Raw genomic sequence first — 14,131 nt, 5'->3', positions numbered from 1 at the left:
CCCATGATTTCCAAATTGTGAGCCAATGTGACACCAGACAGTGCAGGATATTTTTTTTTTTTTAGTGCAGGATATTTTTGAGAGAAATATTCAACACCTGCATTACATTGTACCATCTCTGAACTGTTGTTCTACTGTCAATGATATAGCTACAAAGCTGTGTTTTCAATGCTTCCTGGAATAAAAAGTACGTAATGTACAATTTCCATTAACTGTAGCATTCTCAAAAGCTAAGGCAGGAGGACCACAAGTATGAGCCCAGCCTGGGCAAGACCCTGTCTCAAAACAAAAAAGGACTAAGGATGTGGCTAAGTATGAAGGTGTGGGCTCAGTCCCCAGTACCAACCCCTCCTCCCAAAGTAAGACATAAATATGAATATGGAACAGGAAATGAAAGTAGCAGTGTTTGATTTAATTCCAGGAGTTGAAATGTACTATGCCAACAATCACAAACATCCCTTTACTGATTGTGGTTAAAAATGAAATAGAGTACTATCTTTCTAATTTTTGTGTATTTTTAAACAGACCTTAAGTTGTTAGAATGTAAATATTAAACTGCTTGAGCCTAACTATTTAATGAACAGAATCATTAGGTATTTCATTAGGCCATGAAAGTGCCATGACCCAGTGTGAAGAAAGTACTGAGTTTCAGGTATATATGGAATCTCCCTCGTATCCACAGGGGATGTTACAAGACTCCAGTGGATGCCTGAAATTGCAGACAGTACCACACCAGATAGCCATTTTTTCTTTTCTCATGTTTTGCAGCACCGACAGACACTATGAATTAATCTGTCCCTCCACACATTAACACCCTGGAGCCTCCTCTTGTTCCTACGCCTGTGTTTGGTTAGGAGTAAGGGTTAGCTGAATGCAAGACTGACTGACAGTCAATCTGATAACAAAGTGACTCAATACTTAACAGATTGGGCTGGCCTGGGCTGGATGTGGAGAGATTTCATCACACTACTCAGTACAGCACAGGATTTAAAACAGGAATTGTAAAAATCTTAGATAAAGGAGGACAACTGGTTTATTTTACTTAGCATCATTTGTAAAATTCATCCATCAATTTCCAATCACTTATTTTCACTGTATTAACATTCCAGCATATCACTGTACCACAATTTATTAATTTTCTATTGATGGACATTTAGACAATTTCCACTTTTTAAATATTACGAATAATGCTATAAGAATTGATGAGTATATGTTATACAATGGAACTCATGGGTTTTAGGAGATATATAGAGGGAGGAGGCGGGGGAAGAGGGAGGACGGAGGAAGGGTAGAGGGAGACAGACACAGACAGTAACAAGAGACAGACTGTATACACACTTCAGGAGAAGAAAAATCATACAATGTTTTTCAATAGATGGTGTTACTGGGATCCTAGAAGATGTCACACACCACACACACACACACCATGACACTGCAGGCTCTTAGAGAAGAAACTGAAAACTCATGTGCAGCAATCTCAATGACCAAGGTTACTCAAGCAGCAGTTCGCAGTACTAATAACTGTCTGGAAGCTAATGGTTACCATTCTGGAATTGTAGAGGCCAAAAGTAACTTGTATTAATCTCATGATGTCTCGATACGTTTATTATTATAAAAATTATTAAAATACAATTATTAAAATTGTATATTTATACAAGTTTTTCCTTTCTTGGAGTGTGCATGCCTTTTTCTGGCAGACTATGTGTGTCTGTAGATAGAGATATTTTTTCAGTTTTAGTAGGTAATGTTAATTTTCCAAATTAGTGTTACCAATTTAGGCTTCCACTAACATTGTACACCATAAATTTCCATTTTTCTATTATGCTTGCTAACATTATTTTCTTTGTCACACAGACATTCCAATGGCTGTACAGTGAAAAAGTATTTCCTCAAGACAAAATGAGGTTGAGTTACTTTCTAAGTGCTTGGCTCTAAATAAATTCTTTTGGATACCTGCTAATGTTCTTTAACCATGAAACAAACAAAAATAAATTATTTTTCTTTGCTACTAATTTGTAGTTTGTCAGATGCAGGACTGGTCCTCTATTAGATATATTCACTCCAAATATCTTCACCCATTCTGTAACTTAAGATATTCACTCCTACTGATATCTTTTGATGAACAGACATTCAGGATACTGTTTATTCAATCATGGTTTGTACCACCATGCTTGGATTAAAATAGTTTCTTAAAATTTTTTTTCATGCTGGGGATTTAGCTCAGCGGCATAAGCACCTGCCTTGCAAGTTTGTGGTTGTGAGTTCGATCCCTGGTACCGATAAAAAAGAAAAAGACAAAAAAATTTTAAAAATTTAAAAAAAATTTTTTCATTGTGTCAACAAAGATTGATTAAACAGGATACAAAATCAGCTAAATGTAAAGAAACTTGGATAAATTGAGCCATATTAAAATCATGGCAATCCTCCTGCTACAACCTCTCAAGACCTGGGATTATAAAACTGCACTACCACACGTGGCTAGAAACCTTGCCTTTTATCAGTCAAATAACATTTGCGGCCTTTTTAAACTGTTTAATTTTTTCCTATTTTAATGTATTTAAAAGTATTAACTTCCTTTTTCCTCCAGGGTTTTGATTTCATACTTAGAAAACCTTTCTCCATGCCAAGATAGCATTACAGTGTTGATAGCATTACCCAGTTGGCAAGATAAATAACAGAGGTTTCCACCTTTTAAATATTTTTGTAATCCATAAGGTTTCCACAGTAGCAGTGTATGTAACAGTGTATGAGGTTTACCTGAAGCTAACTAGACTATAATTTGTAAATTACATTTTTGTCTTTGTTTTGGGAGTCTTTGCACTGAGCTACACTCCAATCTTTATTTTGAGATAGGTTCTCATTAAATTGCCCAGGCTGGGGTCAAACTTGCCATCTGTCAGCCTCAGCCTCCCAAAACCTGGGCCTTGCACTTGACAGGCAGGCGCTGTGCCAGTGAACTATATCCCTGGCCCAAAAATAACCTCTTTAAAGAAGAAATTTCAGTCATTTCCCACTGGAAGATAATGACCCAACAATTTATTTTAATACTTTCAGGATTTCAATACCGGACTTAAATCTTTAATTCATGTGAAATTCATTTTGGTATATGGTGTGGTATAAAGGTCTGTGTCTCAAATTAAACCAATTAACCATTCATTTGTTAAAATTTCTCCACTGATTTGAAATCTAACCATATAGTGAGTTCTTAAATATGCTTTGGTTTCTTCTGGACTACTACACTTAATAAATCTATTTCTTTTTGTTGTTCTTGTGTCAATGATATACTGTTTTAGTATGTTGTCTTCTAACAGAGGTGAATTTCTTTTTTGGGGTCAGTACTGGGGACTGAAGCCAGGGCCATTACACTGACCTAGATTCCCAGCCCTTTTCTATTTTGAGACATTACATTAAATCACAAAGTTACCTAAACTGGACTCGAATTTACAATTCTCCTGCCTCAGCCTTAAAATTGACTATCTTAAAATGGACATCTCTTCTCAGCATTGTGCTTTATAATTTCCTTGGTTCATTTTTCTTAGGTAATTAATTCCTCTATCTAATTCCTCTATTTAATCTTAATATTTAATCAGTTTCCTATACCAAGTAAAACTCTGAGATTCTAATTCAAATTGTGATAAACTTACAGCTTAAACTGAGATGACCACATGTGTTTATAACATACTACCTTCATGCAGATACATGGTATGAGCAGCTTTTTATGTTTTTTGAAATTCCTTCTTCCATTACGTTTGAGTTCTCATCTTATTAAGCTTTCTGTATGAAAAGAATATTAACTCTGGTTGTTAAATACCGTTGTTGCAAATTTTTTCCAATTTACTGTCAACAAATCTTAAAAAGATTACCACGGTATTAGTTGAGGCTGTATATAGTTATACAACTCTAAACTTAAATCAAGCATTTATTAGCAGGATTTTCAGCATGAGACATACAATTAAAACAACAACAACAAACCCCAAATGAAACCAAAGACTGTTAAGTCAAGCAAGGTGGTAAGTGCCTGTATAGTCCCTGCTGCTCTGGGACCTGAACCCAGTTCAAGGCCAGTTTGAAAAACGCAGCGAGACACTCTTCTAAAAAAACAAAAATAAGACTGTGAAAACAAATAGAATACATTGCTAAAACACTTCCCTTAGCCAAAATGTAACTACTCAAAAAAAAAAAAAAATGTAACTACTCAAACTGCATTTTGGACAGGACACAAAATAGACAATTTAGCAGTTAAAATTAAAAGATCATATAAACTTTATTCTTTAAAGAATAGAGTTATTTAAATAAATACATTAAATAAATGTATTAAATGTATTTCTTTTTACTATATATACAGTTGCACATTTCTTTCAATTCACCTTAGCTAACAGGGTTCAGGATTTTAAAGAAAAAATATTCAGGAACAAAAGCCATCATTTTGTAGGCTACGGATTACTGGTGAACTGTCAAGCTACTGCCTATTAATTCTTTTACATATTTTTCACTCAGCTTCCCTTCCCATACTCTCAGTAACCATTTCCAAGACCAACTGTTCCTTCTATATCGAACTACCGTTTCTACTGCTACCCTCAGATGATTTCACCTCCTAAATCAAGACAGTCATTCTTTGCAAATTATCTAGATAACTTAGATTTCCTTTTCATCTCAGAGACGGTATTCTTTCCCTATTTCCATCGTAAATCAAATATGTGCCTTAATTTGTATGTGGTGAAGGAGGAAAAGACCAAAAAGGGACAAAACTCATTAATTAATGTTTCTGCTCAGGGACTGTGCTCCATAACTTCTTTACTGCTGAACTGGCACATTTAATCTTCCACTGTGGTTTGATTTCTCCCATTCTGCCAAATATATATTCTAATGGCTTCCAGTCTTTTGTTTATTTGAGACATGATCTCAGGATAGTTCAGGATAGTTGTAAACTCACTATGTAACCCATGCAATTACAATCCTCCTGCCTCAGCCTCTGTAGTGCTGGAATTACAGGCATGTGCCACCACGCCCAGCCTGGTTTCCAGTCTTTAAGGAAAAAAAATAATTTCATACTTTGCTCTTTCTATTTAACCTATCCCTCTCATCTTTTCTTAAGAAGCAGTCAACGATCTTACTCTTTCACCTCAATTCATTCCATACTCTCCTCTCTCAATGCTTTATGTATGACTATGCCTCCAGCTGATGTTACTAACCAAAACTAACCAGCCATTGAACCACATCAATCAAGAAGAATGGGGAGACAAATATTACACTTTTGTCTAAAACTATGCCTAACTCTGGAAACCAGGACTGTAGAAAAGAGCTGATAATGAGTTTCTCCTTGGCTCTGAAGTGGAGTAAACTAGAAATTGTAAGTACTGTGCCTCCAAAAATCTTTAAAAGTTGGGCACGGAATTAGTATACTACTATGGGGATTCAAAGTGCTTAAAAAGGGTTTGGTTTGTTTTTGTGGTAGTGGAGATTGAACCTAGGATCTTCCTATATCCCAGGTCTTTTTTACTTTTGAAAAAGGGTCTTGTTAAATTGCCCACACTGGGCTTGAACTTGTGATCTTCTGCCTCAGACTTACGAGTAGCTGGTATTATAGGTGGGTACCATCATGCCCAGCCCCAATACATCTAATAAAATGTGCTGGTATAGTGCTTACATTCTCCTTGCATTAAGAAAGTAGTTCTAGGATTGATTTTCACTCTATCTACTATAGGAGATAATAAAAAAAATTAGTTGTATAATGTCTTTCATTAAAATAATCTACTATCGCTTACACACACACACCCTACAGCTGAGTGTGGTGATTCCAGCATTCAGGAGGTTGAGACAGGGGGATCGTTTGTGGCCACCCTGAGCTACATAAGTGAGTTCAAGGCCAGCCTGCACTAATAGTGAGATCTTACCTTAACAAATAAATAAAATAATCTACTACCTCAAGATACAAAATCTTTCTAAGCAAAAAACCCCCAAGATACTCAGGAACTAAGTAATAGGTTTGGAACTTTGACTACATTACTTGACATTATCACATATAGAACAGGGCTACACTCCACAGTTTAACTGTGAGGCTTACACAAGATAATATAAGTAAAAACACTTAAGACAGTTCTAGGCATATATCAAACACTCTTTGTTCATCTTAGCACAGTGCTGATATTAAGGAGTAAAAATGCACCAAAATGAAGAAATATTAAAATTTTGTGAACTGTGAGACAGAAAGTGTGACAAAAGTACCATCTGTTCATACTCACTTATAATCTTCAAAGGAAAAGATTCAAATAGAAGTGAAAGTTACTAGAAGACAGCCAAATATTTTGAGGGAATTCAAGCAGTAAAAGTACTTTGATAGATGAAATTCTCAGCGATTCCCTCTAAAAAGCCTATCAGATTACATACATTTTCATAAAATGAACAAGAGATAGCACACACAAAATTGTGGTTTCCCAGGTTAAAAAAGACAAATTTAATTTGTTTTAAATACACAAAGTTTCCATTCGATCCTAGGTACCAAAAAAAAAAGAAAAGAAAAAAAAAAAAAAAACCAAAAAACTTTCCTTAGCTACACAGAAAACTCTTATCAGTGGGATTTGGAATAGAGAGAAGTTTTTCTCTAAATTCAAGAATCATAATAAAAATATACATATTGAAAATGAATCTTCCTCAAATATGTAGAGGAAAAATATTGTAACTGTTAGAATTGGTGCAAAGCAGCTGGATTTAATAAAATGCAGTAATGCCAGCTGCTAATTCTGAAGATATTCAGAGGGGGAAGAAAGCAGACAATCTTCCTAACAAAACAAGTGCCATAAAAACCACATATATATTAGAATATACACATCTGTTAAATATCAGTTTACACCGTTTCAGCCAACTTGCAAATCAAGAGGAAATATTTTAAGATCTAAAAGATACAAATCCTCCTCTTGGTCACATTTTGCAAGGGTGGCTACTGGAGAGAAGGGTTATCCACGCAGATACAAGAAGGGCAAAATAATAAATCCAATATTCACATGCAAATGTAGAAGGGGAGAGAAACAGGGAGACTCCCAATTCAGTCCTTAAAGCTCTCCCCCCTCTCAAGAATACTGCAAAAATTGTCCCTCTCTAAGGTCACTTACCCTTGAAACTCCAAGGAGCGAGTAGAAGACTTTTGTTCAGATTTTTTGAGGGGCAGCGATTTAGGAATGCTGCAAGATTGCAACTTTCAAATACATGGACATGATTTAAATTTCGAGTTTTTTTTTCCAGGAAATGTCATCTTTTCCTTTTGAAAGAGTGGGTCAACATTCTCACATTAATGAAATCCCCAATTCGACACCAAGTGTGAACAACAACAAAAAAAGACCACAAAGCTTTAAAGATTTGCTAATAAAGCACACAGATCACTTCCAATAATCCCTAACTCCCTTCAGATTGAGAACAGAAAGGAGCAACGAAGGAAACAAAGATATATTAAAACTAAAACAGTAAAGAGGGCAACCAGATGAGAAAGTAGGAAGGGGTGGGGGGACGAGAAGAGCAAAAAGTCTAGCTGATGCTGACCCCTAATTGGGAGAAGAGGGCGGAAAATATCCCAAAGATACTGAAGGGACAGACCGGGTGGGACAGGAACGCAATAGAGGAAGTCCACGCAAAAGGCCTAGCCAAGGGGCCACTGCAGAAAGGAACACCAAAAAAGAGCAAGACTGATCAGGAAGACCATCAGGCCCCAAAGCCTGGGAGACAGAGGATGTGGCAATCTGGTGGTGCTGTACTGGTAACAAGGACGCCGCGCCAGACATCGCAAAGGCGAGCCTACTACAAGGGGTGAGGGGTTAAACGCGGGGTTCGCAGACGTGGAAGGGGGTGCGGCCCCTAGGGTTGCGGCAGAAGAGCGGCGAGCAGGCTACGGTCTATACCTTGTAGTAAACATCGAACTGGATGTTCTCGGGCAAGGAGCGGATGTCTCGGCGGGAGCGGATGTAGTTGTCCACGACAGCGGAGATGGCGGTGTTGTAGAGAGTCTCTGGGATCCACTCTAGCTCCACGGCCGCCATCTTCCTTCCCTCCTCCTCCGCCTCCTCCTCCTCCGCCTCCCGAAGGCCCCCTCCTCCCTCCGTAGCGAACTCCTCTGCGGCCCCGGAGGATTCGGAGGGGCGGCGGCAGCCACGCGGGTCCACGGCGGAGGGCACGACCGCCCTGGCTTTCCGGGGACGAGGCCGGGGGACGGTGGACGCAGGCCGGGGTCAACAGGGGGACAGGGAGTAGCAGGCAGAAGCGGCTAGCTGAGCCAAAGCCTCACATTCCGGGTTTGAGAGGAGCCCAAGTTCCGTCCCAGCACCAAGCTCTGCAGGGGCGGGGCTGCGTGTGTGGCGTCATGACGTCAACGCACGCCGACGCGTTGGAGGGAAGGAATGCGGCAGGCGGAAAATTTGGGAAGCAGCACCACGATTCCTCCCACTCGGGTCGTACTTTTCTGTACTGCGCCCGGGTCTTGGGTGAAGTTATTACAGGGTTTCGGCCCTCGATTCTGAGTTACTGGAGTTCTTCTGTACGTCCTGCGATGGGATTTCATAACGATTCTTGAGCTTCAGGTAAAACTTTGGATCCTCCCCCCGACAGAAGTGCACAGTTAACCACACGCTAAAAAGTGCAGTCAGGGGGTTAGTGTAACTCTGGGAATCCTTTTGTAGACTCGGTGGCCCGCAGTCCAGGAATTAGAGGCCACAATGGAAGGAAAACTTGCTTTTTCTTTGCACTGTTGCAATTTAGAGGCAAATTTTATTTGCCTAAAGAAGAAACATATTTGCTCTAAGAAGAAATTCGATAGACAGTTTAGCCTGATTACAAACACTAGGGGTAAAGTTACAAACAGTAAATGCGGCTGTATTAGGATTTAACGGTAGAAATGAAGATTTCAGTTTTCTCCCATGGCTACAGTCCCAGCTTCAAGGGTTTGTGGAATAGTTGGGAGTACAGTACTTGTTTCAGCTCTTGTCTTCATCAGTCTGAACTAATATGATTTAGGTGGCTAAATTTTCTAAGTGTGTTTTCAAGAACTTAGTGCAACATAGTTCTAGGAATCTGACAAGGAAATTACAGTCGTAATTGACCGTGACATGTCAATCTCGTAGTCACTCTATTGCAATGTAAGTCTCGAAGACAACAACAATAATATCCTGATGTTTAAATTGATGTTCCAATTTAGGGAATTGGAAGGAGTTCTTTCAGTTTGCCTTTTGCCTTGGTATTTCATTGTTAATTGGTTGAATAACTCTTTAAAAAAGGAAAAAGAAATACACCTTGTCTTCAGTTCTTACTGTGTAATCCATAAACCTAGAAAACTCGTGGTTGATCTAGACATGGGGTTGCTGAATTTAGCAAGAAAACATATTCAGCAAGAATACCTGATTATGTTTTCAGATAAACAATAACTTATTTGCTTATTTGTGGGGGTACTGGGGATCAAGCCTAGGGATGTTCTATTACTGAGTACATCCCCAGACCTTTTTATCTTTTACTTGAAGACAAGGTCTTACTAAATTGCCCAGAGTGATAGAAATACAGTAGTGCACCACCACCTGAGTGCACCTCTGGGTAGTACCATAAAAAGTAATCTGTATTTTTTTTTTTTAACTGGGGATTGGATTTACGACCCCACACTTGCCAGGCAAGCACTTGTGCCACTGAGCTAAATCCCCAGCCCTCCATAAAAAAACAATGGTTTACCTGAAATTTAGGGGGTTTTTGTTTTGTTTTTGGAGATAGGGTTTCATATCATGGACTGATCAGGCCCGCAATGTCCCAAACAAGTGGATGGTGAAGGCTTATATAAATGAGACAAGTGATATGATTTTAGGGCTCCAGCAGGATCAAACCCTCTAGCAGAACTTGAGATTCTCTGTGGACTTAGACAAGGAACTTATCTGGGCAGCTCATACTTATTTGATTTTCTTTCTTTTTTTTTTTTTTTTTTTTGTCTTCTTCTTTTTTATCAGTACCGGGGATCGAACTCACGACTGCCTGCTTGCAAGGCAGGCACTCATGCCGCTGAGCTAAATCTCCAGCCCCTAGATTGATTTTAACTACAGGAAGTAGATGCCTGCACCTACAGTGTTTAGTTAATTAGGGTGGGAGTCAGGCAGGTGAGCTTATCCTGTCCTTTGAGGCGTCATGCCATCAGAGGCCTCGACAGGTCTCAGCTGGAACCAGTGACCCATAGAGTTTCACGTGCTATGAGTCTGCTGCCCATCTCTAGACAGGGGGTCTAGGCTTTGGACAGACTCACAAGTAAACACACAAAACCAGTTGGTTAATTGTAAATCCTGCTCAGAGCTACTTCATAGTGGTTTCCATCAGTCTTACCATGTAATTCATGCCGGCCTTGGATTCCTTATCTTGCCCAGCTGGCCTTGAACTTATTGCCATCCTTCCTCAGTTTCCCAAGTGCTGAGGTTCTAGGCATGTGCCACTATGCTCAATGAGATTATTTTTAAAGGGACACCCATATTTGATCTGGCAACCATATTTCAGGAATCTGCGAATCCCCTAAATTTAAGTACGGATGTTTTCAGACACTTGTGCAGAATCAGGACCTTGATTCCAGTGCTTTAAACAGGTGAAATTGTGTCAGGCTATTGGGGACCTGGCCAAGATCTCCAATTTCCTATATTAAAGGTATGAACAAATTTAGTAATACATGATGAGTGACTGGAAAGTGTCATTGCCTCTGACCAAGAAAAGGACACACCAAGACAGCTGCAATTTATTCCACAATGCAGCTCTTTCTCAAGGTTCTGTGTTGTTAAACATGTGACTTCGTTTAAGAAAATGACACAATTCATGGGCTGTGCTGGACTTCTCCTAACTTTCTACCAGTGGCTCCATTACACTGTTTATAAGAATGAGCAGGGAGAGCTGCTCTACCCCTGTAATTTTTGCACTCTGGAAGGATGTAGCAGAAAGACTGCAACTCTGAGCCCAATCTGGGCCATTTAGCACTTTAGCAAGACCCTCAAAATTTTTAAAAATGGGGTAGAGATGGGAGATGTACCTCAATGTAAAGGCCCTGAATTCCACACATACACACCCACACACACAGAGACACACACACAACCCAGTAACAACAACAAAAACTAGCCAGATTATCAAACTGGAGACAATGATTTTTGTCCCATTATAAATACAAAGCCTTTTTCAGAGCCTTTCAAGCCTAAATCTGCAGACCGTATTTAACTCCCATCAACTACACACTGCAGCCATTTAGATAATATGTGTTCTCATAAATGAGGCCTTCAAGGAATACCTACCACACTGAATATCACATACGCAAAATGACTGGGTAATTTGATAATGACCCATAGAACTTGCTGCCACCAAAAGTCAAAGAAAATATTTGTCAACAAGTCCTGGTCACCTGGTGAAACAATGCAAATAGGAAATATGACCTAATTCTCATCTCTGATCATTTACATCTGCAAAAAGCTCAAAAGAGATTTCTCCCTCAAGTATATAGTTACTGTCTTAGACATCACATCCTGTTAAGATAGCTGCCTGCTAGGTGCTTTCTGTCAGGACCACTATTCTCTTCATTGACATATACACCACTCCCATTTTCCCCTAAGGAATGGTAGCCTATCTTTGGCCATCTTTATTTTGAGGAAGCCCACTTGGAATTTTCCCTGCCTGTTTGGAACATTCTACTTACCTAACAATATGAAGTAATTAGTATAAAAGGACAGAGTACTTTTAATTTGTGATGTCCTTGCTGATCCAGTGTGTGGAATAAAGGATTAAGAATTTGGGTTTTAGCCTGGCGTGGTGGCTCACACCTGTAATCCCAGCACTTGGGAGGCTGAGGCAAGACGATTGTTGCGAGTTCAAGACCAGCCTGGGCTACAAAGTGAGCTTAAAGCCTGAACTGCATAGACCAAAAAGACCAAAAAAAGAACTTGGGTTTTTTTGAAAGATAAACGTGTAATCAATAGTAACAATTCAATGCAAGAAACATGATAAGGCTTGCATAAAATATTGCATTTGATTACCAAGGAAAAGATAAAAGACTTGGTTTGCAGTTCCAATATAGGTCAGTTCCCAAAATATTTTTACTTGCAGTGAAGTTCACCAGAAACTAACACGGGAACACATTTATTTGAAGAATTACAAGTGGATTCATTTTCATTTTCACCTTTTCCTCATAACTAGTGAAATTTTAGGGAAAATTTGTTACTTACTGAAATATATATAACATTGAAAGTTGTGAATCAAATTTGTAGCGCTTTATTTCTGACAAGGAAGAATTACAATGGCCCTGAATCAAGGCTAGCAGTTTTCTAAAGCTGTTGGTTTCAAGCAGGACCTTACAGTGGTATCTTTCTGTGGTCTGTTGGCCACTTCAGAACTTTAGAAATGTAAGAGTTAATTCATTAGAAAGAAACAGCATGCCTAGTAGTAGCCATCCATCTCAGGCTGGGCTACAAAGCCACACCCCTGTGGTCCCACCCCCCCTTCTTACCCTCTGCCACTCCAGGAACTCAGATTAGAGGAGCCTAGGTGCTTATGCTAATCCTCTGCACTGTGCAGGACAGATGCAGGAAACACTCAGGACCCAGCAACCGGCTGATTCGGAGGTACACAGGAAAATGTCAAGACGAAGAAGCAAAGTACAATCTCAGACCTCCAGCCCACCCAGAACAAGTCCAGAAGACAGACACAAAAGCAATTAGAAGTCACACACCTGAAATCTCAGAAATGATGGCAACTGAAGTGAAAAGACAATTTAGTACTAATATGGTTTACTGTGCCATTTGATTGACTGTGTATCAGTGTGTGGTGGTCTGAGCATCTAGAGGATAACAATGTGCATTACAACAATTATGCTTGATTTCCTGGTCTTGTTTTTGAAATCCAATGTTGTTCCCATTGTTTTGTTTCATTTTATCTTACTTTCTTTAAAATAATAAAAGAGTTACAACATTTTCAAAACAATAGAAAATTGGAATGAGGTTATTCTAAGCAATGCAATATAGTATTTAATAATCATAACTGTTGCACCATCTAAATGGAATACCATTATCCTTATCCTCCAACCCCCTGCTAAACATTTTATTTAAATAATACAGGTTTTTAACTTAAAAGATGGTTAAACCTGGTGGCACAGGTTTGTAATCCCACCACTGTAGAAGCCTGCGGCTGGAGGATCATAATATCAAACCTATCCTGTGCAATTTAGCAACTCAGGCCCAAAATAAAAATATCTAGTGTCTCAAGATAAAAATTAAAGACTGGGGTGGTGGCTTAATCCACAGGCCCTGGGTTCAAACCCCAATTCTGAGAAGAAGAAAAAAACTGCTCCTGTCTTACTTCAAAGGAGATAAATCACACTGTTTTCTGCATCGCAAAGTATCTACCTCCTTTAAAGCCAAAAGTTTTAATCTGGATGCCTGCTGGCCCAATACTGGAGGAGGCTGATGATGGGTTTCACTCGGATGGGAATCTGCCAGGCTCAATATAGTGCCTGCCCAGCGTGGTGCTGAACTTCCCAAAAATAATATATCTCTCCTACATAAACTTCCATGTTCTTCTGGTCCCTCTGGCCTTTCACGGGCTCACCAAAGGTCCTCTAATCTTTTCCTGACACGGTAAGCTATCTACTCACATAGTCTCTACCCCATTCCAGTCCCGTTAAAAGCCACTCCCTGGCTTTCTCATTTAAGGGTTCTCGCAGCAATAAAGGCTTTTCTTATCTCTGTTTCTGAACTGTACCAAAAACCAACAACTGAGGCAGAGAATTACAAGTTTGAGCCAAGTCTATGCTTTTTTTTTTTTTTTTTTAAAGCCTACAGCACCCGGTATTCCCAGGCGGTCTCCCATCCAAGTACTAACCAGGCCCGACCCTGCTTAGCTTCCGAGATCAGACGAGATCGGGCGCGTTCAGGGTGGTATGGCCGTAGACCAAGTCTATGCTTTTTAGCACTTTAGCAAGACTATCTCAAAAAATAAGGTAGAAATGTAGTTCAGTGCAAAGGTGCTACTTCAGTCCCCACTTTTGTACACACACACTGAAAAGTTTTATAAACATATTTAGGGAAAAAAATTTTTTTTTGGTACCGGGGATCAAACTTGCAACCTCACACTTGCCAGGCAGGTGCTTATACCACTG

General features: G+C 39.4%; 1 protein-coding gene, 1 long non-coding RNA gene and 2 other non-coding genes across 4 annotated transcripts in view; 2 read left to right on the top strand and 2 right to left on the bottom strand.

Annotated features, from left to right (window-relative positions):
• Positions 1 to 8,304, bottom strand: part of Appbp2 (amyloid beta precursor protein binding protein 2) — a 60,540-nt gene extending 52,236 nt beyond the window's left edge. The window contains exon 1 of the mRNA XM_003469579.5: positions 7,890 to 8,304. Within this exon, the coding sequence (XP_003469627.1) occupies positions 7,890 to 8,027 (138 nt within the window). The 5' untranslated portion in view covers positions 8,028 to 8,304. The remainder of the gene's footprint in view (positions 1 to 7,889) is intronic.
• A 55-nt stretch (positions 8,305 to 8,359) lies between these two features.
• Positions 8,360 to 12,964, top strand: LOC106027662 (uncharacterized). The gene is made up of 2 exons (XR_001201231.3): positions 8,360 to 8,564; positions 12,553 to 12,964. It is a non-coding gene; the product is annotated as an uncharacterized LOC106027662 (long non-coding RNA).
• On the top strand, positions 12,275 to 12,411 carry LOC111756785 (small nucleolar RNA SNORA2/SNORA34 family). The gene has a single exon (XR_002791203.1). It is a non-coding gene; the product is annotated as a small nucleolar RNA SNORA2/SNORA34 family (small nucleolar RNA).
• An 841-nt stretch (positions 12,965 to 13,805) lies between the features above and the next one.
• LOC134476604 (5S ribosomal RNA) lies at positions 13,806 to 13,924 on the bottom strand. Its single transcript, XR_010048450.1, has one exon. It is a non-coding gene; the product is annotated as a 5S ribosomal RNA (ribosomal RNA).
• Between the last annotated feature and the right edge of the window lie 207 nt (positions 13,925 to 14,131).

This window comes from Cavia porcellus, unplaced genomic scaffold (assembly GCF_034190915.1).
Source record: "Cavia porcellus strain 051 isolate PalLab524CR breed Dunkin Hartley unplaced genomic scaffold, mCavPor4.1 scaffold_6, whole genome shotgun sequence".
Classification (NCBI taxonomy): domain Eukaryota; kingdom Metazoa; phylum Chordata; class Mammalia; order Rodentia; family Caviidae; genus Cavia; species Cavia porcellus.
This window is presented reverse-complemented; position numbering and strand designations above follow the sequence as displayed.